Genomic DNA, 25,952 nt, shown 5'->3' on the forward strand with positions numbered 1-25,952 from the left:
AAAATTAAGTTTTACCCGTGCGATAACAATATAAACCGGCCGAATTTCAATACACACCAACACCACAACCTACCATATAATAATATTATATAATCTATAATAAGATAGTATTCTATGTAGTATTATATACTCTGTAATCCACATCTATAAGATAAGAAAAAATTGTTATTTGTGCAATACAAATTTTCATTTGTATATATATATGTATATATATATTTATTATGTAAACATAATTTCCATATGAAAACAAAGTTTTCTTCATTTAGACTAACTTGGGAAAAAAAATATATTCTTTAAAAGATTCCTTGCATTTTTTTACGTAGGAAAAACATTTTGCATATGTTTTTGATTATGCATTATTTACTTACAAAATTGTTCTGAGAAAATATAAAACAAAATATTTTAAAATTATTTTTAACAAAATATACTGAGAGGCAAGAAACACTAATAAAATATTTTACAATAATAATAATAAATAAATAAAAATTTAATACATATAACAATAACTTAAACATTGTACATCTAAGAAATAACTTATTAATATTTAATATTGAATATAAAAGGTTTACAATTATTATATAAGAAAAGTCACATAATTATTGATAATTTATTATAAACTTAAATTAATAGGAGCTTAAATCATTTTAAAATGATATCATAAGTTTCTTTGAAATTAAGTATAAATGTTAGCAATGATTTTATATCAACATTTTATTAGTAGTGTTTTAGATATTTTTTTTTATATAATCCTAAACTAATAAACACAAATAAAACCAAACCTCAACAGATTAATTTAGGAAATATATAATTTGTACATTATTAAATAAAACTAAAAATTAAAATAAATAAATGCTAAATATTAATATGCATTAACTCATTGAATATAATTTAATCAAGTTAATGTGTGGTTAATAAAAAAACTTCTATTAAAATAATTACACAAGAATAAAACAACATGAAGTATTATTTTAAAGTTAGTTCTACTCATTAAATGATAAATAGAAAATTTTAATTTTTAGTAATTGTAAAAATTAATTAATTATGTTTAGCAATATTTTATATTTCAACAGAATTGAATGCAAAATAATTGATAAATTATATTGTTTTGCACTTAATGCAATTTTGATTAACATATTAACAAATATTAATCTTAATACAATAATTTTAGGTGAAATAAAGATGTTTTATTAATTATTGAAACTACATGAAGTACATAAATATGACACAATAAAATTATATATTGAAACATATTTTTCCTTATGAAAATTTACTAACAAAATAAACATATAATAAACGGAATTTTTAATATAACTATGGACTAAGCGTTAGTCATTAACTACCCAATTACTAATAAACAGTTTATATACAATTTAAAATTAAAATTGTATGGAAAATTTGAGTAAAAAAATAAAATTTTGATCATAAAAATTAAATAATACATAAAACATGCAATTAATATATTATATTAATTCAATTAGATAAAATTTTTATAAATTATTGTGCATCTTCCAATTTTCGCCATACCACCTACAAAAAAATTCAAACTTATATAATTTATAAAAATATTTTATTAATAAATGTATATTACATTGCACATTTCTCTAAGTAATGCTTTTTCTTCATCTTCCATATCAACACCATTATTACTTTCATCTCCCTTATCTTCTAATTGTTCACGTAGTTCTAATACTTGAAGAGCAGTTAAAACAGATTCTGGATGTGTCATTTTCTACAATGAAAAAATATATAATTAAAATCTACTAATATATTTGTTAAACATAGTTTGTAATATTTTATGGTTAAGAAAATAACATAGAAAAAATATATCCTTGTAGTCAATCAGAATTTGAAATATCTTTTCAAGATATTATTCAATTTACATAATATATCATGTCAAAATTTAGTTTTCTGCGAATAAAATTTATCATATAATATCTATGGCAGATCCAGGTAGGGGGCACAAAAGTGCCCCCTTCTGTTAATGGACTACAAAATTTTTTTTAATGATTATTTATTTATTTATGTATTAATTAAATAATAATTAAAATTAAATATACACACATATATATATATATAATCGTTAGACAGCCGGTGTTATTGAATGTCAAAGGCCATTACTTTATGGAAGCCTATAAATCTGCATCAATATTTTTTAATATGTTGTCATCAAAAATATTGTGTATTACATCCGTCACAACAGCGACTTTAGTATGATCATTCAGTTAATTGAAACAAATATATTAATAATTAATTTAATACACATAATGAATTTAGAAAAATTTTGGATTCGCCTCTAGATTAGGTAATCTCAATATTATAATATTAAAATTAACTATTGTTTGTATTTTTTTTTTTTTTTTTATGAAGTTTTAATTAAATACCATACATTTATTAAGATATAATATAAAAAAATACTTACTGGAAAAGAACCATCGGCATTCCAACTACTAATCTTTTGATCAATTTTTTCTTCTTGGGTTATCTTTTTAGATAATTTATTTTTTTCATCTTCTAACTCTTTCACTTTAGCTTCTAGCTGTCTTATATAATTTAATGATCTTTGATCATACAGTAGATGTTGATCTATAAAAATTAATAAATAGGATGCTTAGAATTAAAATTATAAAAATAATAATTTATTATCTTTTACCACTAGATTGATTTAACTGTCTATGATATATGGCTTGATTTTGATTACCAGATATCATATTTTCATCAGCATTTGTAGATGAGCTACTACCATCGCCTTCATCTCGTCTGTGTAGTTCTTCAGGTAAATTTCCAGAACCAGAAGAATTTCCACAAGCTCTACATACAGAATTATCTCTTAACCTATTTGGTCCACATCTTTCTTCATCTAAATATAAGCACAATTCCTAAAAACAAAATTATAATTTTTTTTAGAAATATTACAAATAGATTTTAGAGTAAACGAAAACCTTAAGTTCCATGTTATCTTCAATGAGATGCTGTTGTTTAGCTTCAAGATGCCTTAATTTAACCTGATATGCAGCAACTTCTTGTCTCATCACAGAAGCTGTATATCTTCCAAATCTTTGCCATTCTCTAGCTAGTTTTCGTCCTTTTTGTCTATCATCATCCAAAAAACAACATAAATCACGTAATTCTTGATTTTCATCATTCAGTCTTTGATTCACTTCTTTTAAACCATTGATTTCTGCCATCAACTGCCCCACCTTAAAATATTAAATAGAACAAAATTAAGTTCTATACTTGAATAATTTGAGAAATCCTTAACTAACCTGATCTGAAGATATTTTGTTTGTATTGTCCGAATCTATTTTCCGTACAAACTTCAACATATCCGTTGGTTGCTCTCCTGGCAAAGTTCGATATCTATGATTGTCCACTGTATTGGCATATGGCTTTTCACTTTGTTGTCTTCTAATCAAATTAATAATTAACAATGACTTATTAGACCTTAGCCCAATTATTCACTCGTAGTACATTAATTGAATAAATATTATTATAATTGATACTTGATTAAATAGTTTAAATTCATACAAGATATAATTATTTAATTATTTTTTACCTGTCAATATTAGATGCTGAGTAATTATTTAGTTGTCCATTAAATTGACAACTAGGGCTTGGTGGTGGTTGATACTTAGGGGGTATTACAACATTTGATTTTTGGCTGGTTGTATTGTTTTGGCCATTATAATTTTTTGGCAATCCACTAACACAAGACATGATAAAACATCTATGTACGATTGACCATGTTAAATTACATACATAAAGTAAACCATATTATAAACACTGTAAATCTAAAACAAAAATAATAAAAATCATTATTCACATAAACAATACGAAAAAATACGTAATTTTAAAAGAAAAACCATATGAAAGTAGAAAATTTTTTATATAATTTAAATTTATTATAATTATTTAAGTATATAATATAAATACAAACCATATAAAGTTTTAACTGTTCAGAAATTATTAAATGAAATACTAATCCATTAATTATAAGCAATTGAAGAGGGAAAGTTTTCTCAAAGAAATTCACCAACACGACAACTGAACGATAAGTGGGTAAATAATATTTAATATTGTCAAATATTAAATTCTAAATAGAAGCAGAAAAAAAAGTGATAGCATACAGCGACCTGTTTAATATTTACAATATAAAGTCAAAATTCTTTGGACAACCTGTTAGAAACAGGTTCTCTTTTTGGTACTACCACAAAAATATCAAGATGTAGAACACAGCAACCACTCTATCAACTGTTGAACAAATATTCCAAAGAGGATATTAACGTATTTATTTTTTAAATTTTTTTTTTTACTGGACCATACAATTTTTTGACATTTTAAAAATTATGAAGCAGATAAATAATTTCCGTAAATTATAAGCTTTTAAATAATGACTTTTAATCTAGATTGAAACCCTATTCGCTCCACATAAATTTATAAATAATAGTTAAATATCACAAAATAATTTGCTAATACCTAATGAACTTAATTTGACAGTTTTATGTGTAAGTTTAGCAAATTAATTTATAACCTAACTTTTGCAGAAGATCGCATTTTCTTAACCCAACAAAAGCGCAGTAAACGTTATAGTAGGTATGTAGTATGCAATCGTTGGAAATCAAAAATCCTAATTTTTTTTATTATTTATAAATTTTTTATGGTTACTAGCACTGTATCCCTTCTAACATAAACTACCGGAAATTCTATAACGTTGTACATTTATACATTTCGTTTGTTACAGGTAAATACCATTCAATGTGATTTTCCATTTTATTGCTTTTGAAGTATTGCATAAGTACATTTTTCTGAAAAAGATTAAGACATTTTTTTATTACGTGTTATTTATTTTTTTATAAATTACCTAAAAAATGAGTCAAGCTGAAGAATGGGATGAATGGGAATCGCCATCTAATGTACCATATCAACCTCCTCCTCAACGACAGTTTAGGCAATCATTTTCTAAACAATTTGAAATTAATTCAAATGATTTGCTCATGGAAATAGATTCGCGCTTTGCAGGCATGGTGATTGGTAAAGGTGGCGTGAAAATTAAAAGCTTAAGGAAGGAGAGTAGTGCTTTTATTTCAGTCATCGATAGTGAAAATTATGGATCTAAAGTTGTAAAAATATCGGGTAGTGCTGAAGCCAAAGAACTTGCTCAAAAGCTTATTAAAGATATAATCGCTGAGAATGATCCAAACAAGATTTTACAAAAATTACAAGAAGAGTCTAAAGCTAGCGAGTCTGTTCAATCTATTTCTAATTTTGATTGGGATCAATTAATGCTAGAACAAGCAGAAAACCTTAAAAAAAAGTTAGCAGCTTTACCACCAATTGTTAAGGATTTCTACAAAGAACATCCTGAAGTATCCATGATGAGTGATGAAGAAGTAGAACATTTTAGAGTGTCCAAGAATAATATTATGGTTAAATATATTGATGAAAATAATGTAAACCCAATTCCAAAACCAGTGTTAAAATTTTCACATGCATTTGAAGATTATCCAGATATATTAATAGAAATGCAAAAACAAAAGTTTGAAACTCCTTCACCAGTACAGTGTCAGGCCTGGCCAATTATTATGAGTGGCCATGATTTAATAGCTATTGCTCAAACTGGAACGGGTAAAACATTGGCATTTTTGCTTCCTGCTTTTATTCATATTGATTTTCAACCAACTCCTCGTAATGAACGGAAGGGACCATCAGTATTAGTATTAGCTCCAACTAGAGAATTAGTTTTACAAATTGAAAGCGAGGTATGTACAGGAATTAAATATTTTTTGAATTTTCGATCTAATACTACTGTATATTTTCCATTGATTAGATAGATTTTTTTTCAAAATATTGAAGTTTTATTAAATTAAAAGATACAATTAATTTTTGAAATATGAAAATTTGAAGAACAGTGTTAAAGACGAATTTGATATTAGATAAAATGATTTAACTCCCATTTCTTAACTAAAAGTCTTAACTAAATTACAAACCAAAATTTTTTTGTGTAATACAATGATCAGATCTGTCATATAGAATCTAAATTTGGGAGATGATCAAACATTCCAACATCCAACCCATCCAGTCTTTCCAAAATATTGCCCTACGCACTATACTGATGCTTTGTGGTCCATGACAAATCTTTTATCTCACCATGACCTCAAAGTAAAAAATAACACAGATTACACCAAATCTACTATCACCGATTCTACTCCAAACTCAACTCCAGTACTAATTCCCTCATTAAAAACATGGCCATCCCATATATCCCAGATAACTCCCATACAATTAGAATCATGATCTACTTAAGTGATAGTAAATCTAACTAATAGTTTGTAGGTGTCGACAATGGATGACTTCCTTAAAAGTAATTCTTAATATCATGCGTTTATACATAATCTAAATTACTAAATATGATTGTTTGTATAGATTGTTTTATTTAAAATAAAATTGCTACTATTGAATTAAATAAAATGTGTTGGTTTTAAAATTATGTTATATTTTTTAATCATACTTTTAGGCAGTAAATCTGTTTTGAATGTATCTGTTTATTTTTATTTTTAATAATTTGTATTTAATATAAATGTTCATGCTAAACAATAATATTGTTAATTTACTTAGTGGATAATGTAGATACTTAAGACATGCTATTTTTTGATTTTTTCAGTAGTTTATTTAATATTAGTGAAAACAATTAACTTGAATATAATATTTTAATTTTCCCAGATAGTAATTTAAATTAGTATTAACATTGACAAAATAATCATATTTATAAATTTTAAAAATTATGACTCCAAGTAAAATAATCAACTATCAAATTGATGTTTTAATACGTAGTTTTCAAGTTACATATAAATAAATTAAATTCAAATATCTTATCAATTATTATTTTGATTTATGAAATAATACAAAACTTATAACATGTCAATGTTTCTTTATGTTTCAATTATAATTAAATAAAAAAATTTATCAACACATATGTTGGTAAATGGTTCATTATCAATAGTTAATTTAAGATTTTTTTTAGTAAGATTTAGTGCAAATACATAAAATACTATTAAAATAATTAAACATATTTTCAAGGTAATAGCCATTTTAGATGTGACCCAAATACTCCTCTTAATTAAATTACCGTTCAATTTAAAATAATAACTCTGTGAACATATGATTGTTATATATTATTGAGAATGTTATATATTATTGAAAAAAAATTATATTTTTTGTTTAGGTTAAAAAATATAGTTATAAAGGAATTAAAGCCATGAGTATTTATGGTGGTGCTAGTTCTGGGAAACAAAAAGAATGTTTACGAAATGGAGTTGAAATTGTAATTGCTACTCCAGGTCGTCTTAATGATTTTGTTGGTAGTGGTGCTATAGACTTATCTGATGTCACATTTTTGATACTTGATGAAGCTGATCGTATGTTGGATTTGGGTTTTGAACCACAGATTCGTGTTTCATTACTTAAAGTAAGACCAGATAGACAAACCATAATGACAAGTGCAACCTGGCCTCCTGGAGTTAAACGTCTGGCTAAAAGCTATACAACTAACCCGATTCAAGTAATGGTTGGGTCATTAGATTTGACAACAGTCAACACTGTTAAACAAGATATTTTAATAATGGAAGAAGAAGAAAAAGAATTATGGATTGAAGATTTTCTAAAGAACTGCAGTGAAGATGATAAGGTATAAATTATTTTTCTAATATTTTAAATACTTAAATATTCTTGTATTTATTTAATAAGAATTAATAAATTAAACATTCTACTAATATAAATATTTTTTATTTAGGTTATAATATTTGTGAACCGAAAAGTAACAGTTGATCAACTTTCATCAGATTTAAGTATGAAAGGCTTTACTGTTGAATCTATCCATGGTGGTCGTGAACAATGTGATCGTGAAATGGCTTTAGAAAGTTTACGTAATGGAGAAGTTTCTATTTTAATTGCAACTGATGTAGCTTCTCGTGGCATTGATATTAATGATATAACAGTTGTAATAAATTATGATTTTACTAAGGATATTGAAGAATATGTACACAGAGTCGGTCGAACAGGACGTGCTGGCAAAACTGGTCGAGCTATTACTTTAATGACTCGGAGAGATTGGAGTAAAGCAAAAGAATTAGTTGAAGTTATGGAAAAATCTGGACAAGATGTACCTCCAGAGTTAAAAGAAATGGCTAAAAGATATGAAGCAAAAAGAGAAAGAGAAAGAGTTGAAGGAGGTGATAGACCATTTAGAAGTGGTCGTGGTGGTGGTAGAGGATTTTCTAGAGGTGATCAAGGATTTTCAGGAAATAGAAGAAATAACTGGTAAATTTATAACAACTAATTTATGAAGTTCTTTGATCTCATGAATAATTATATGTTATTTATTATATCTTTGAAAATATTTTAGTATTAAGTACATGTTATTTAAAAATAAGATTGCATTGTTATGTTATATATAATACTGTTTTTTCAATATAAAATAATAAATTGTATTTTCTAAATAATACACTTATAATAAAGTTCATATGAAACCATGTTAGATATTTAATTATTTATTTTTAAGTATTTTTTCAAAAACGAGAAGTCATTTGAAGAACTAATATTAATAAATATAAACATATCAGAATAATTATTAATTAATTATTAGTTTATATTAATAATACTAAATAACACATAGTTAGGGGTTTCTTTAAATATTTTATGAGTTAATAATTTTAGGTAGTAATATCATTAATGTTACAATTAATAGAAATCTACTGCTCAAGGATCAAAAAATTTTAACCTGCACAAATCATATTCAAATGAAAGAGAAGCATTTAACTAATGTTTAACTATATAAGATTGTACTTAATTGATTTATAATCCTTCAAAAACTAAGTAAAAAATATAAAGTCTGTTTTGTTGCATATTACAATGTAATCATGATCAAATTTAACTCAAATTTCTTTCTTATAATTATGAACAAAATGTGGGGTGAGAAATTATAAATTGAAAGTTAAAAATACATATAAAACCAATAAAATTTATTAAATTAGTTTATCAGAAAATAAAACAATAATGTATACCATTCTCTAAAAATCTAATATAATAACGACAACATTAATATTTTATCATTTTTTTTATTACTCATTTTTTATTTTTTCGATTTATAGCCACAAAAAAACTAGCCTTGGACTTCGTGTTTGACATACCTGATGTAGATGTTTGTATTTAAAATTTAAAAAATTTATAATCTATAAATATTGAACAAATTAATAATGATTTTACAATAGTTTAAAATGATATAAAGATGAAAACTTGAACTAATTATTCTAGTTGGCATAGCTACATATTACATTTTTATTCAATACCAATAATACTTTGTATTAGGAAGTTACCTGAATAAATTTATTTAAATTTTTTTATTTGTTTTGTTTAACTATGATATATTATATATATAATATATTATATTGTTAACAAGGAAGTTACTTTAAACATTTAAGAAATCAAATTATCAAGTTTTTTGTCAACCATTATTTTGTGATGATTTAAATGAATTGGACAGATTTAACTTGGAAATGTACTTAGGTTTTTTGGGCTGGAATTAATCCTGGTTTGTATTTTATAGTAATGACTGATGTATGAAAGATGATATGATTAAAGACAGGGCTTTGCACCAGAATTAACCCAAACCCATAACACCCCTAAAAATCAAACACCCAAAACCCATATAACCCGAATGATTTTTTTTTTTTTAAACACCCAAATTAACCAAAATCCGAATAAAATATTGGTTATAATTTTAATAGATATTATAATTTATAAGTTTCATACACATATTAAATAACCCCTCTCTTCCCAAAAAATAAATCGTAGTTACACCATTAATTGAAATTAACATAAGGATAGTTTAATTTAAAAAACTGTACAACAGTTGTATAAGAAATTGACATTTTATTACATAGGCAGGTAACAAAAAATATAAATATTTCATTATTGGAGGGGGAGCTCAGCCTCTCAACCAACCTCCACTAACGAAAAATAATATTTTTCATTGACTACTTAACACCCGTATTAACCAATATTAACCCGATTAATAACGGTTATTAACACCCAAATGTTTGTTTAAATGTTGTATAGCGATGTTTGAACACTCGAAACCCGAAAAAATGATTCTGGTGCAAAGCCTTGATAAAAGATAACAATTTAAATTAAATTCTAGGGGGAGCAAAGAGTCCTTACCTTTTATTGTTATTGTGATTAACAAATTAACAATTAACCTATTAACTTATTAACAAAATTGGCATAAAACCACTAATATTTTTATGACTACATCACTGGAATAGAGTAAAGATAATAATTTAAAATAAATATCAAAATATATTTAATACAAATACAATAAATATTAAAAATAAGCATAATTTCATCTAGAAATTTTTTCTTCCTTCACTTATCCCTGAAGCTTTTTATAAAAAAAACTTCTAAGCTTGATGCACTATAGCACCAATCTCTTTCTAAGCACAATACGATTTCGTTCTTCTTCGTCATCACTTCCATAAGCTGAAGACACACCTGATACAGCACCACGCCAAGAAGTAGCTTGCATAAGTTCTTGATCTGGTTCAGTGCGATTTTCGTAGAGCATAAGATTAAGACACTCTTCATATATTCGGGCTTCGGGGAAGTCAACCTTAAACAAATATAAAAATATACAAGGCTGAGTGAGTTAATGATATTTTTTAACTCATTAATTTAATTGAGTTCATGTTTAATTAAATTAATGCACATGAGAATTACATCAAGTAAGTTAAAAAATATAGTTAACAAAACTTAACTTCAATTAATAAGTTAATCAAAAAAATATATATATATTTAAATTAAGTACTGATATATTAACAATTTACAAGTCTTTTTTAACATTAACGATAATGAAAATGCAGAAAAATCTTATTAGATTGTAATAAGAGTAGAAAAATATACATTTCATTATTGGAATTGTTTTTAAGCATTCAAATGTCAAATTTATGGTAATTTATGTATCGTTTTTTTTAATTCATTTTTCATATAAATCACATATGATAAATATAATTTAAAAAAATTATTCTTTTTAATGTTCAATAACAGTATGAAAACTAAAAATAGTTACTGCAGCTGAAAGTGTAACTATAAAATTATACAGACAATAAATATATACAGTAGACACAAAACATTAAATTAAATATACATTATTTAAATTTATTAAAATCTAAACAAATAAAACAATACAATGGACAAAATACCTATTAAATATCAATAAAATAGTCATATCAAAATATTCATCAGCTTTTAAATTTATTTTCTTATTCAATAATACTTAATAATATTATAGATTATGGAATAATTTTAATAATAATTGTATTCTATAAACAATAATATGTACCCATTTTTGTAATATAGATTTACGGCCACTTTTCATAACAATGGTAATGTAATTCATAGCTATTTTTACTCAATAGTCAATAGTACTTTTCCTGAGACCAGTAAGACCTCTATTATAGTTAACAAATTTTTAATACTTAACCTAACCTATGGCCTATGGAGTCCAAATATGGGGATGAGCCAAGCCTTCCTAAATAAGAACAATCCAGGCCTTCCAATCAATCTCTCTACGACAAATAACATTTGCACCATGGTATGTTTCTAATGTCTCATTACACAATGACCTAAAAATTGTAATAGTTCCTATTATAGCTAAAAATTATTATAAAAAATTTCACAACAAATCTATCGACCATTTAAACCCACTAATATCCAATTTAGCCAGTGAATCCATATCCCAGACAATCTCTCACATCGACTAAAAAGAAATGGTGTCATGATCTTTTGAACTCCAACTTGTATTAACAAAACCCCCTTTCATGTTTGATGGTATCCACACTGGTGGATTTTCCTCCTCACGTAATGTCATGTTGCTTTTTTTTTTTCTTATGCATTGTTGTTACTTGTTACCAAATTTATTTATTGTATACATAAATACAGATTGTAAATACACTTTTACTAATAAAAAAAAAAAAAGTATAAAATCTTTCTTAATTGAATTTAGCTTTAAAAAAATATTTTTATACTCAGAAATTTATATGAAGGTAAATTTAAGATCTTAGTTCTATAACCAGAAACAAGCATTATTATATTTGGTCAAATATTTTCATCCGTTTTAACATATATATCTATTCAAGATGATCTTCTTATATATTGAGGAACTGAGGCTGAAATTTAATGAAATTAAAACGATCAAATGGCAATAAGAATCTAGTGATTCTAGTGATTTTATTTAGGGATCTTATTTTATCACATAATTTATGTTAAAATGATACACCTGCCAATAGGCTTTTAAGATTTGAAATATTTTAGGATTAATAATATTAATTTATTTAATAAAAGTTACCTACTAAAAGTACATTATAATATTGCATTCTAGCCCTTCTGACAAAGTTATTACAAGCATAAATGAATATATTAAATTTAAATATGTTAGATATAACTACATTATTAAGAACCTTTCAAAGATAAATTAAAATTTTTTTTTTAAAAATTAATTTTTTAATTTATTACCTTAGTATGTTTTTTATCTGTAGCATATACAATAGATGTACAACAAACTTCAGCAACTTTAGTTGCCAGACCAAAATAACTCCAACAACATATTTCACTTGAACCACTTACATCTTTGATAAATAAAAATCTTGAACCAAAACGCAATGAAAGTTTATCAAATAATTCAATATTTTTGAGTAAATTGTCATCAGATGCACTAGAATTAAATTATAATAAGTACAAAAAACCATAATAAAGTCTCTTATTTTATTACCTTGTGTATGAATACTTATTATTGTGTCTATTTATCAATAGTTTTACAACAGGCTACAATATATAATAAATTAGTTAAAAGATTATGATTTTGGTTTAAAAATTAGTTACTTTGGAACTTGATGTAATTAATTGACTTAGGTCCGCGCTTGTAGATACAAGAGGTATACAACATTGCGGTTCAATTTTGCACTGTCTTAACCTTAGAGCTTGTTGGCAAGCTTCAATAAGAGGAGATATTAAGTAGAATTTGGCTTCAGCTAATAGCTCAGCAATTTCATGTGTTTTATTTGGAAGCGCAACATGTTCATCTCGTAAAAAGTTTAATACAGAATTGAAATGTTTGCCACAACGATCAATTAATACCCAACCTGAACATTTTTCAAATAAGTGAAAATAGTTATATTTAATACAATTCTTCATTAAAAGTAAATTTTCTTTAGTTCTTTTGTGTTTTACAACTAGTCTAAATATAACAAGAACACACCTCAAACCTTCAAATTAACAACAATAAATTGTTCTAGTTTAAATACCTTCAGTATCAGTGAGTACCTTCATCCGGCCACTAAACATAGCTTTAAGCATTGTATCATGTTTAGTTAATGTTCCTATTGTAGTGTAAAATAATGAACCACCAATATTTAATTTTGCATACTTGGGTTGACTGTCTTGTGACTGCATTCTCAAAATACACGAATGATTAAATACACAATTGTACTCATAAGAATTTAAATAAAAAATAAAAGTTCACGTTTTACACCAGTTTATTAAGTAAATCAGCTATAAAAAAGTTAATATTAAATCTTACAACAATAAACGCCATTATTACAATTAATTTTGGTAAAATTACATGAATTAAATTACAATAGTAAGGTAAATAACTATTGAAATACTATACATTTAGAACAAAAATATAGAGAATCCAAGGGTGATACGAAATCCACAGTATTGATAATTGAATAGATAAAAGTATGCCTTTTATTACCTTATATATTTTCTTATAATCTGTGATAATACCAATTTTGTTATTAATTATAAATATAGATAATAGAAGAATATGCTTTCTATTATCTATGATTATAAAAGACCACGGATAAATTATTTTATTCATGGAAATGACAAACTATGATTATTTAAGTTATTTTAAATATATAATTTTCCAAAGGTAGATCAAAACAAAATAACAGACAAGATAATAAAATATGTTCTTAACTAACCTTAACATAATCTAAGCGCTCTTTAAAATAGTGACCAAAAATTGAACTAAAACTAGCCGAATCACAAAAAGATATGAAATTTGATATAAGAGTTATTTTGACTTAATCTAATGTTTTAATAACACCTTCTGAATTCGTGTACATTATTTTTACTTTATGGATAGTATTGGAATCCAAAATCATGGCCTATAGTAAAGTACTATACAAAAGTCATGTACTCCCGACGTTACTTAAACACCCCTCAGTTGTGAGTTATTTTTTTAAATGTAATATTTGATAGAGTTCTTCATCCGTTATTTTACACAAGCTTTGTTTGTATAGATTAGACAAGTTTGTCAGTTTCATCATATTTCAATTAACAAGAGACTAGTTTCTCTCACACCTAATAAATTATCAACTTCAAGTCTGAAAAATTTGACAGCATTCAATTTTACATTTTTACGACATAATAGTGGTGAGAGTAATGAACAAATTTCTTCAGTTACCTCTGGTAATGACGATTCTTTAGATTTGACTGAAGATGTTATACCTGAACGGCCCGAAGTACCTATTGAAGCATCTGTTGAACATGTAGAAAAAGTTTTGGTATATATATTACTTAAATGGTGAAATATATAAGAAAAAAAATTGATCTTAAAATATTTGTATTTTTAATAAATGGCTAGAATACATTAGGAGAAGAAACATTACAAAGTGCTGGACTTGGTGCATACACTCCAGTTGGCTTGTTACAAAATGGTTTAGAGTTTATGCATGTTTCTTGTGGTTTGCCATGGTGGGGTGCAATTATTGCAGGTTAGTATATAATTTTATACATTTTTATATAAAGTGCTAGTTTTTACATTATTTCTATGTTAAACTATTTAACTTTTACATTAAATGATTAAATGAGATAAGATATTTTTTTCTCCAAAAACTTAAAAAGTACATTTAAATATTAAATAAACCAAATTTTAAAGAATAGAATAAATATATAGTTTAAATTCAATGCAAAAAAATAATAATTTTAATTACTTAGATTTAAAAGAATGTATATCCTTTTGATAATAATAAAAATAATGTATCTTTTATATACAAATATATTCTTCTTCCTCTCCACCTTTCTCCCAACTATATGGGGTTGGCCTCCCTTGTCATAAACCATTTTAAACATATCAGTAATATAATAATTTTAGTTTGTTTATTCAATAAAGTATTAAAGTATAATGAAAAAAAAATATTAATATCGCTAACAATTAAATTGTAATTTAACAATAATAATAACAATCAACCGCACGACAATCACACACACATTGTATATAAATAATCTGATGTGGATAAATTATCAGTCGATAAGAATATCAATATCTTAGTCTGTTACTGTCACATTTTGTCAGTTGTCAGTATACACTATGCATCTATACGCAACAAAAAGTAATATAAAATAAAATTAATACGATCATACGTTTAATTTAGTTATTAATTATTATTATTATTATTATTTAGTATTTAAACAATAAGTTTTAAGAACATTTTATACTAATTTATAAAATTATTTCACTATTAGGTATGATACCCCAAAAAAAAAAAAAAAATAAGTTTCTAAATACGCCACTGCTTTTATTGTTTATTCTATAATATTCAAACAGTCCAATGCGTTTCTAATATATATTTATCAATTTACCATGTATCATTAATATTAAAAATGTTCTATTCAGGTACTGCAATTCTACGTTTGTTAGTTTTTCCTTTGGTAGTTGTATCTCAACGACATGCAGTAAAAATGAATAATAATATGCCTCAGGTACAAGCATATCAACAAAAAATTACTGAAGCTCGATTATATGGGAACCCATATGAAAGTAAATTATTTATTTATTATTTATATTTAACTGACTCTTGCTCTAGAATACTATGATTATAATTTAAAAATTGATATATAGTATATACAGGATAAATATCTAACCTGTGTATCATTAGCTTTTTACTACATTATGAGCCTAATTTATCTTAAATCCCACTAATTTAGACAAGCAATCACAACGCAATTTTATGGTAAATTAGTTACCAGTCATACAAATTAAAATTATATGTTATATTATACACATTTTTGGTGTCCTTTATTAGAGTTTCATAACAATGATATAATAATTATTTTTTTTCTTTTATTGTTATCATTACCAAAATTATTTTATCTTATACATCGCTGTATTATTTTGTAACTAATTCAGCATTTAATAAATTCTCGGCCGGGGTAAATTTGAGTGGTCTTTAAGTAGACCAAGACTTAAAATGGTTCATAATTGTTAAACAATTAATTTTTATAGTAACATCTACACTACTGGTATCGGATGGTCAATGTTTAAATCAACTATAAAAATAAATGCCTTAGATGATGCTTAAATAAACCAAAAAATAATCCTGAATCTATAATTCCCATATGAAATACATACAAACCATGTCCCAAATTTGAGATATGTGAATGTGTTAAATATAATGTTCATTAGACATATAATTTCCTAAAATTTGAAATTTCTAAAAAAAATGTATTTTAGTGGCAAGAGCTTCACAAGAACTTATGTTATTTATGAAAACTCATCAAGTAAATCCATTGAAAGGAATGATATTACCGGCAGTTCAAGTAATTTAAATTTATTTTCTATAGACTTCAAGATTAATTTATATAAAAATTTATTTTAATTTTTAGTTTCCTATATTTTTAAGTATGTTTTTGGGTTTAAGAGGAATGGCAATGTTACCTTTGGAAAGTTTTAAATATGGTGGTCTTTGGTGGTTTACTGATATTACAATGCCTGATCAGTATTTTGTATTGCCTATTGTCACTGTTATCACTCTTGGCATAACATTAGAGGTAATAATGTATTATTGAGTATATAGAGAAGAACAATTTATTTATTTATTTTATACTTTAGCTTGGTGCAGACATTGGTAAATTAACTTCATCAAATGCTGGATTTGGAAAGTATCTGAAATACGGTGTTCGTGTAATACCTCTAATTGTTTTTCCATTTATTGTGAATTTTCCATGTGTAAGTAATAATTAAAATTAAAACAATTTAGTTGGAAGCTTGATTTATAAAAAGACATTTTTTAAAATTTAGGAAATTGTATATATTTTCTATACCCATAAAATAGAATATGTTTTATTTTAATAACTGTTAGATAAGTAGAATGCTTGTTTGCCTGTAGAAGGTTTTACATTTTTCCAAATTATATTTTTGCATAAGTAGTCTATATATTATATCAACTATTCAAAAAAAAATTAATATTTCAATAAATAAACTGTCATATTATAGGTTAAAACATTATAAAGTACTGTTTTTCTAAAAATTTTTTCTTCTTTGAGTGCCATATTCATTAACGAACGTTGGTAATCATGTTAATTATGTTTTTAAATTATCTAACGTTTAACACTGTAATTGATTAAGCTCGGTTTTTTCTTCAAAATTTATTTTCTTAAATTATCCATTCACTATAATAACAAATATTGTAAATTTTAATTTTTGTTATAGGCAGTATGTTTATATTGGGCATCTACAAATTTTATTTCACTAGCACAAGTTATGTTTTTAAAAATACCTAGCGTAAGAAATTATTTTAATATAGAAGAAAAAAAGAAAATTGAACCTTCCAAATCAAAAAAGAAAGGAGTGGTTACAGAATTTAAGGAATGTAAGAAATAGTAATCGATTCATTTAAACTTTAAATATTTATTGTTCAATAACTATATATTCTTTTTCATAGCCTGGAGAAATATGCAAGTTGTGAAAGAAATTGAAGAAAGGGAGCGCTTAGATCACATGAAGTTCACTCAAGCCGGGCGTGCTGCACCAGTTAAGACATTTAAATATAATCCAAAAGTTGTGGGTAACTTAAAAAATGATAATTGATCCAAATTATAGTAATATAGTCAACGTTTGTTTTAATATAATGTATAAAATGTATTAATGGTCAAATATATATTGTATTTTACTATTAAAATTAATGTTATAGTGAAAATAGTGAATACTTGTAATATCTTATAATTTGTTTTCATTAAGAAGACCAATCATGCAAAAAATGATTTCTAAAGAATATATAAATTCATATTTATTAGATTTTTATGTGAAAATGTTCAAATTTTCTACCTATAAATATTTGTCAGAAGTATAACAGCAATTTATAATATTTTTCATTTATAGTAAAAAAAAAAAAAAAAATTAAATTAATAAATTATGGGTAACATATTAGTTGCTCATAAAATAAAATATTATTAATAATTAAATTTAAGTATTTCAAATGCTAGTGGAGTATATAAATGAATATAAAATAAAAACAATGGTTTTTTTTTTTTTTTTTTTATTGTAAATAGATATTGTAAATGTAAGCACAACTTCATCAATCATCAACAAATAACTTAATGGTTACATTTCTTTTAGTATGAAATTAATATTCTATTAACTTTGTTAGATTTATTCAGTTATGTGATTATTAAAACCTACATTAGTTCCATATTTAAAAGCTTGGATATATCCAAAAAAGGAAGTATAAGTTTACCAATTTATTATATCTTAAACTAATTTAACAATTTTGTTATGTTTAAAAAAAAATGATTTTATTATGTTATGAGTTGTATTACTGTACTTAAATAATTTCAAATATTTTTTAGGTTAAATATGTGTAATCCTTAGGATCTTTAAATTACACTATTGGATGTTAATTTTCCCCAAAATATTTCTTATTACAAATGTCAAAAAAAAATAAAATAATACAATTTTTTAAATTATTATGCTTATTTTTGATAGATAAAAGTATACTATAAGAATCTAAAATGAGAACATTGATGTTGACTAGCCAACCAGTTGTGCAGCATTTGGGATTTTTCAACTTGAACCAATATTTATTGATTTTAATACTTAAAAAAGATTATGAATTAAATAATACTTAAATAATAATAATAAATAAACAAAAAAAAAATAAATAAATAAATATTTGCAATTAACTAAGAATTATTTACATCTTGTGTTTTTTAATTCAAAATTTATGTTACTGATATAAAACTATGCAGTGGCTATACATTTATTTAACACTGTTGACAAATGAGTATTTTCCAAAGCAGCAGCTACTCTTTCTTTGTCATCTAATTGTTTGTTGATGGCATGTTCAGATGCATGAGTACCTGGGGTGATGGTAACAGATATTTTAAAGCGAGGAGGAAGACACCATAAAAGTCGAACTTTAATAGACAATCCGATTAATGTAGCCATACTGCAATGAGGAATTGTTGGTGTGAATAGAACTTTCACAATATTAGCGTTATCATCAACCTAAAATAAAAAATAAATAATAAAATTAACCTTACAATTTTAATTGTAATACTTAAAAATGCATTAATATGAAATTATTAAGCCCTTACACCATTAATATAAATATAAAAATAGAATACATTTACTATTAAGATTTAAAAGTGACAGAATGAGTTTTCTCTTAAACTTCAAATCCGTGAATTAGTAACTTTTCATAATCAATATTGTATAATAAAAAATGTCCATATTAAAAGTTTCATCTATAAATCATAGTTTTTAATCACTGAAAATATCAATAGGTAATAAAAACTTTCCAGTGGTAGCTTTGCCTAGAAATACTAGGTCAGAACCAGATAATAATTTTTTAAATCAATTTAAACAAGTAAATTAACTTGGTTTTACTCTTATAAAAAAAGGAAATTATTAGGAAATCCCTATTAATATTTAATATTAAGTATATTATAAGGTAATTGCATGAATTAATTCATGGTTAATAGTTGCAATTAATGTACTACAGAACTTCTTTGTCGATTGTGGTAGAAGCTATCAATGATTTCTTCTAGGTCAATATCTTTTTTTTGGACAATTATCCTTAAATTGCAATCTACTTAGTCAAAAGATTATGTAAGATATGTTTTTTTTTTACTGTTATCTATTCTACAAATAGTAATTCTATTACAGTATCTCATGTTTCTTTCTGTTTTAAGAATCTATATTGATAATTCCATTGGTATTTTTCAACTTTTTAATAAATATTACTTACATAATTAAATTATGAATGTATATTCATATACATTAGATAGTTTAAATTCATTTAAGTTTTAAGAAATATATTTACCTCTATTAAATTTTGATCAACTACTCTTAATTCTTCTAGTGACAATGGATGTTCTGGATCAGTAATTCCTCTAATCAAGTCTGATATATTAAATCAAACAAATTGATAACTTTACAAGTTAAATTTATTTCAATACAATTATTTATAAAGTTTTACCAAAAATCTCTCGTGAATCAAACTCTTCAGCTTCATTATCATCCAAATCTTTTTCACTTATTATTCTTTCTTCACTTTTTTCAAATAAAGTTGGATTTTCGTTGTCTAGACCCATGTTAGTTTTGTGTAATATTAGTAAATAAATTAAAATAATACTTGAGAGTAATATAAGCAAATATTTATTAATGCTGCGTTTTATATACGTTTTTATAACACATTATAATGAAATTATTCTTTATTATTATTATTTTAACCGTGATTAATATCATAATTGTCTGTGTTAAGTGTTGCATGTCAGGGTTGTCAGATAATGTTTGAGTCGTATAGCCAGTAGAGCGCGTTCAGGTCACCCAAAATACGAAAGGAACTTCACAGAAAAAAAATTTTTTGTACCCGTATATATATATTGCCTACATTTAGCCCTTTTTTACAGCTATCAAAATATGATAACATTGATAAGACAATAACAATTTTTATTTTAATAATTTTATATATTGTTAAATTTAAATTTAAATCATTAAATACATTAATTGTTAAATAAATTTAATAGTACACAATTCGATAAAAAACACTATATTCACTTAGATCGTCATTTAAAAGGTACAATTCAAAAGTAATAAGAAATATAACATTTTTATTACTCTCATATTTCTCCATACCTCTAAGTTAAAAGTACCATATTTTAATCTTTATTAAACGAGAACAATGAATTAATTGTAAGATAAAGTAATACTCAATTATGGTACCAATTGGTAAATTAAGGTTTACTACAGCTGATAGAGTAAAATTGGCTAGTAGCTTATTTTATTTTATATAATACTATACTATCATCTATACTGGTTCCTATTCAAAGGGTTTAAATAATGTTCAAGATTCTGTGGAAGGAACAACATTGAAATGTTTATAGTTTAAGTGTTATGGGCCAAATAGTAAAATGTATTAATAATCCAATTTTGTATTTTAAATACTGTAATAAAGATGTTTTTGCCACAAATTTAGAAAAAGATGATTTTTGTATTTAGAAATGATTAAATCTGTGTTGATGGGACCCATGGTTTAAACTTTAAATAGTTAGATACGCTTATATAACAAAAATACAAAATATTAAACCTAGTTATAACATTAGTATTATATTTTCGCTTATAGTATTCGCAATGAATTGTGTATTTTTAAATTTTAAATTAGGTTATTGTGTTTTTTTTTCGAATTGTATATTAAATGTATTTAACTATTTAAATTTAAATTTAACAATATATAAAATTATTACAACAAAAATGATGTTATTGTTTTATCAATGTTATCACATTTTGATAGCTGCAAAAAAGGGGCTAAATGTAGGCAATAATATATACGGACACAAAAAAATTTTTCCTGCAAAGATCTATTCGTGCAATAGTAACAGAAAATATAACCATAACATATAAACTACCCATTGAATGTTCATTCTACACAGCCGAAGCACTGGCAATATACAATGTGGAGTTAAAATTATTACAAATTAAAGAATTAATACCCCACAAATACCTCGTAATTAGTGACTCACTCAGCAACATCACAGGAATCCAAAATACAATACACCCAAAACTAAGCCAAGAAAAAACTTTTTCTCAATATATAATATACACATACGAAGACAAAAAAAAAAACAAACCAAACAAGTTCTAAATCATAAGTGGCTCTAACTATGGTCAAACCTAGATATACAGTCAAATCAAATAAAAAACAACACAGGCATGGCAAAACCCAAGACTAAAGAGGAAAGAGGAAACTATTATTAAATCGACTACGAATAGGGCACATATCCATCACACACACATTATGAAAAAAAAGGATCCGCCCACATACGTAACGTACGAAGACACGATATTACAACAAATCGGAGAAGTGTTAGGACCAGACTCACAATCAATCATCAACATCATAAAAGAAACACAACTGTCTAACTTAATTTAAGCCATACTATAAAATAATGTAAATATACCAATATCATCTAATATTGAGTTAATGATAATCTAATCTTAAGCTAATATTGAACTAATGGTCAAAATAGCCGATGTTTATAAAAATATGAATAAAAAAAAAAAAAAAATGTTACTCCTATCTTCTTAATCAATACATTTATTATTGTATTGAAGATAAGATAATATACTTCATAATCATTATTTTGATAAATTCTTGCTTTTCCATACCATCCACCATATAGGATTAATCAAATATCTAATATACTGAATGGCTTTAATGGTTCAATGCTATTAAAATTTAAATGATATACTAACTGGATATAGCTGATGCATACCATTCATATTTGAATATTTATATATTTGATATAAATTAATATAACCCCCACGGGTCTGTGTTAAATAATTGAGCACATGGAACGCAGTTTTTAAATCATTGAACTGAACTCCTTTATATAGTTTTCCTTAATTTGAACACTAGATAATGTAATGTATTTTATTAATGTGTCTGTATTGCATTATTTATTGGGTTATCTTAAGATTTGTTTTGTTACCTACAACCAAATTTTGTGAAAAATAAAACACTAAACTTAGTGAAGTAATACCATTTAAATTGTCTAAAAAGCATTCTAACTGTAAAAGTTTAATTATTCAAAGAAAAAAAAATGTTTAGCTAACTTTTACTTTTTTCAAAGTTTGTATAAAATAAAATATCTATGACTTTTTTTTTTCATTCAGTTTTTGTCACCTAAATATATAAAAAGGAGGAAACCTAAAAAAAAGAGGATATGATAAGGTTAAATTATTTGGAAAGAAAAAATGTCTTTAAGTTTATTAAGTAATACTACTAATAGAAATAATAAGTATATAAGTAACATTATTATTATTAAATATTAAAATATTTAATAAATAATTAAATTCTAATATGAATAAGAAAATACAAGTACATTGTAAGTTGGTAAAATTATATTAAGAATTTTAAAATTACTAATTTTTATACACTGTCGGTATTCTTTGTATTTTAATTTTTTTTATAATTACAGAATTAAACATTTAGAATGACATCCAATATTTTGGTTTATAATAAAGTATAAAACTATACAAAATATTTTAAAACATTCTTAGAAAATTATAAGTATAGAGAACCATCTGCTGGACCCAGGTATCTTATAGATATCAATAATACATCAATTAGTGTCCAAACTCCTAGACCTCCAAAACTGAATAATTTGCCTATGCCTTCTTGCCAGTGTCCCAAATAAAATCTAAAAAAAATAAACAAATAAATTACTTAGATATTATAAATTGAATATTATGTTAATATTTATGGTATCATACCTATCTACACCAAATCCTCCAAGAGTAACACTTAAAATTAAAGCAGTTGACCACCGATGACCTCCTGTCCAATTACAACGCAATTTTTTCAAAAATTGCCTTCTTCCCAAGCATAAAACATCTCTGTTTACTGTGCAATTAGTCCTAAAATATTTTTCTTTTAAATAAAATAAACTTGATTATCTTAAAATTATTATTCATAATTAAATGGTTTCCATAAAAATTTTATAAATTTTAAAACAAAATTTAAACAATTTCATTCATGAGAATGAGAAACTAAAAATATTTGGAGTTGGTATAAAATATAATAAAATACAAAAATTATAAAACATATATTGAAAAAACATAATTATTATCATAATATGTATAAGATGAAAATGTAATTATCTAATCAGTTTGCGTTTTAAGTTCCTACAGTTAATAGTTGTAAACGACAAAATGATATAACTTAACATTAAATTAAAATTTGTACAAGTATTAGGATAATTTTTATACAAGAACAATATACAAGAAACTTGATATTGAATATTCAAGATTTTTTGTCAAATAAAAATTTTGTTGCAAACGATTTATTATTATATTTTGTAATTTTTTTCTTGATGATTTAGAAAACTGTTAATATTTTTAAAAAAATGATATCCAAAAAAAACCATATAGACAACATTTGCAATTGGTATACATAAAAAGTAGATGATTGGAGCAATCCTTCTGATCAAAAAATTGTTTAAACAGAGAAATAAAAAATAAGTATACAGTGGAACCTTGCTATCTCGAAGTATTTGTATGTAGAATTTTTTTTAGTCCCAATCATTCAGTATTAGACTTAAGTGTTCAGTTATTTCGGTATATCGAATTTCCATATGTTAAATTTTTCTATATGTCAATATCATTTTTCAGTACCCACTATCTATTATGATTCACTAACTTGAATATATGACAGATTAGATAAAGTATAAAATGCCCAAACTATAAAATATAAGATAAATGACAGAGCTTGTACATATTACGTTGATATTTAATTATAATGCAGTTAATCACCAAAAACGGCAATAAAGTTATACGGACTTATTCATGAACTTCAAAGATATGTCCAACAACAGTCAGGAGTTTCTAATAACATTTTTTCTGCACTTAATAATTTAGGTAGTTTTATTGAAAATACTTCTAATACTAAATAAAAACAAACAAAAATGACAGATTTTCTACTTTCATAAAAAATAATGTATACTTACCCAAATTACGAATACTAATAATATGTATACAATATATAAATACATTCTATATTATGAATATAAATTTTCCCCGTTTGACTTAAACTGATTACAGGATAATTTTATAATATTTACTTGTAATACGAAGGTGGTGAGGCATCTGAAATGCATGTTTTTTTCATACATTTGTACTCCCAGAACTCTGTTTGATAACAGTATCGACAAGTCAAGTTTTTACCAAATGATGTTTCTCCCTAAAAATATAAATATTAATTTAATAGAGAGCAACTCAGTATAATACCCTATATACAAGATACCTGACAATGTACATTCGCATTACAGGTAGCTATTGTTTGATTTCCATAAATGCAAGAGTCATTCATTTTTTGACAACTGATGCATGGATATGGAAGGCTTGAACAAGGTTTGTGCTGTAAATGTGTACATTCAAGTTCCATGTTGATATGGTCTTCTTCAAGAGGTATCTGCAAACAAATAGTAACTAGATATTGTAAAAATAAGGTTCAGGTTATTTTGAATATAAATATTAGGTATTTATACTGCCAACATACTTAAATTTAACAATCAAAAGAAAAAACATAAAAGTTTAGAGTTGTTTCATAGACTCATACTTACTGATGGATTAGGTTTTTTCTTCTTTTTGTAAATTGATGAGTCTGTATGATCATCATCTGAAAATAACAGTGTAGAATAAAGGTAATATGCTACAAACGAATATAAATTATAATTCATTTTACCATTTTGAGATGCTAGACCAATTACTATAAAATAACAAAAAAATATAATTCCGCAGTAAGATTGTAGCTTCATAACTCATTGCATTATAAAAAATAGAGAATAAAAGTATCTACTTGAATCACAAATTACATGAAGTTTAAGATAATCTGTGTTTGAACTTTAAACAATACATATTGAATTCTAATATTAATTTAAGAGGTTAATTTTTAACCAGATTCTTCAAGAGTTAAGATTGATATACCTGTATTTTGATGAAATTCAAATATGAACACTTAGACACAACCATAGAGTATTACTCTATGGACACAACAAAGAAACCAGAGATTACCTGAATATTTTTCATGTTATCTGGGATCATGATAAGAGTTTAACCC

The 25,952-nt window shown here is 24.8% G+C and overlaps 6 protein-coding genes across 7 annotated transcripts; 2 read left to right on the top strand and 4 right to left on the bottom strand.

The window, feature by feature from the left end:
• Nucleotides 1–1,424: 1,424 nt before the first annotated feature.
• LOC112680150 (coiled-coil domain-containing protein 85C) lies at nucleotides 1,425–4,293 on the bottom strand. The gene is made up of 8 exons (XM_025550163.1): nucleotides 3,935–4,293; nucleotides 3,554–3,788; nucleotides 3,264–3,405; nucleotides 2,940–3,197; nucleotides 2,651–2,876; nucleotides 2,420–2,583; nucleotides 1,589–1,729; nucleotides 1,425–1,527 (listed from the first exon to the last, which is right to left on the bottom strand). The coding sequence occupies exons 2-8, from the start codon at nucleotides 3,712–3,714 to the stop codon at nucleotides 1,495–1,497; spliced, it is 1,125 nt and encodes a 374-aa protein (XP_025405948.1). The 5' UTR covers nucleotides 3,715–3,788; nucleotides 3,935–4,293; the 3' UTR covers nucleotides 1,425–1,494.
• Nucleotides 4,294–4,400: 107 nt separating this feature from the next.
• LOC112680149 (probable ATP-dependent RNA helicase DDX43) lies at nucleotides 4,401–8,427 on the top strand. 2 transcript variants are annotated; one of them, XM_025550161.1, is made up of 4 exons: nucleotides 4,401–4,590; nucleotides 4,739–5,756; nucleotides 7,220–7,681; nucleotides 7,787–8,427. In XM_025550161.1, the coding sequence occupies exons 2-4, from the start codon at nucleotides 4,866–4,868 to the stop codon at nucleotides 8,315–8,317; spliced, it is 1,884 nt and encodes a 627-aa protein (XP_025405946.1). In that variant the 5' UTR covers nucleotides 4,401–4,590; nucleotides 4,739–4,865; the 3' UTR covers nucleotides 8,318–8,427. The 2 variants fall into 2 exon arrangements, with proteins under 2 accessions (XP_025405946.1, XP_025405947.1); XM_025550162.1 differs by lacking the exon at nucleotides 4,401–4,590 and having other exon boundaries at nucleotides 4,619–5,756.
• Nucleotides 8,428–10,330: 1,903 nt separating this feature from the next.
• On the bottom strand, nucleotides 10,331–13,687 carry LOC112680168 (BTB/POZ domain-containing adapter for CUL3-mediated RhoA degradation protein 2). Its single transcript, XM_025550192.1, has 5 exons — nucleotides 13,350–13,687; nucleotides 12,928–13,187; nucleotides 12,818–12,870; nucleotides 12,562–12,760; nucleotides 10,331–10,660 (listed from the first exon to the last, which is right to left on the bottom strand). The coding sequence occupies exons 1-5, from the start codon at nucleotides 13,495–13,497 to the stop codon at nucleotides 10,466–10,468; spliced, it is 855 nt and encodes a 284-aa protein (XP_025405977.1). The 5' UTR covers nucleotides 13,498–13,687; the 3' UTR covers nucleotides 10,331–10,465.
• A 368-nt stretch (nucleotides 13,688–14,055) lies between these two features.
• LOC112680167 (mitochondrial inner membrane protein OXA1L-like) lies at nucleotides 14,056–17,948 on the top strand. The gene is made up of 9 exons (XM_025550191.1): nucleotides 14,056–14,280; nucleotides 14,355–14,618; nucleotides 14,699–14,828; nucleotides 15,731–15,874; nucleotides 16,568–16,653; nucleotides 16,720–16,884; nucleotides 16,946–17,062; nucleotides 17,546–17,705; nucleotides 17,778–17,948. Exons 1-9 carry the CDS (start codon nucleotides 14,215–14,217, stop codon nucleotides 17,921–17,923), a joined length of 1,278 nt encoding a protein of 425 aa, XP_025405976.1. The 5' UTR covers nucleotides 14,056–14,214; the 3' UTR covers nucleotides 17,924–17,948.
• A 1,037-nt stretch (nucleotides 17,949–18,985) lies between these two features.
• Nucleotides 18,986–20,515, bottom strand: LOC112680161 (MIP18 family protein galla-2). The gene is made up of 3 exons (XM_025550180.1): nucleotides 20,313–20,515; nucleotides 20,157–20,236; nucleotides 18,986–19,339 (listed from the first exon to the last, which is right to left on the bottom strand). Exons 1-3 carry the CDS (start codon nucleotides 20,425–20,427, stop codon nucleotides 19,073–19,075), a joined length of 462 nt encoding a protein of 153 aa, XP_025405965.1. The 5' UTR covers nucleotides 20,428–20,515; the 3' UTR covers nucleotides 18,986–19,072.
• Nucleotides 20,516–23,252: 2,737 nt separating this feature from the next.
• LOC112680182 (TM2 domain-containing protein almondex) lies at nucleotides 23,253–25,895 on the bottom strand. The gene is made up of 6 exons (XM_025550206.1): nucleotides 25,578–25,895; nucleotides 25,456–25,511; nucleotides 25,137–25,304; nucleotides 24,955–25,073; nucleotides 23,609–23,752; nucleotides 23,253–23,535 (listed from the first exon to the last, which is right to left on the bottom strand). The coding sequence occupies exons 1-6, from the start codon at nucleotides 25,648–25,650 to the stop codon at nucleotides 23,400–23,402; spliced, it is 696 nt and encodes a 231-aa protein (XP_025405991.1). The 5' UTR covers nucleotides 25,651–25,895; the 3' UTR covers nucleotides 23,253–23,399.
• Between the last annotated feature and the right edge of the window lie 57 nt (nucleotides 25,896–25,952).

Source organism: Sipha flava, unplaced genomic scaffold (genome assembly GCF_003268045.1).
Source record: "Sipha flava isolate LNK unplaced genomic scaffold, YSA_version1 174_pilon_pilon, whole genome shotgun sequence".
Lineage (NCBI taxonomy): Eukaryota > Metazoa > Arthropoda > Insecta > Hemiptera > Aphididae > Sipha > Sipha flava.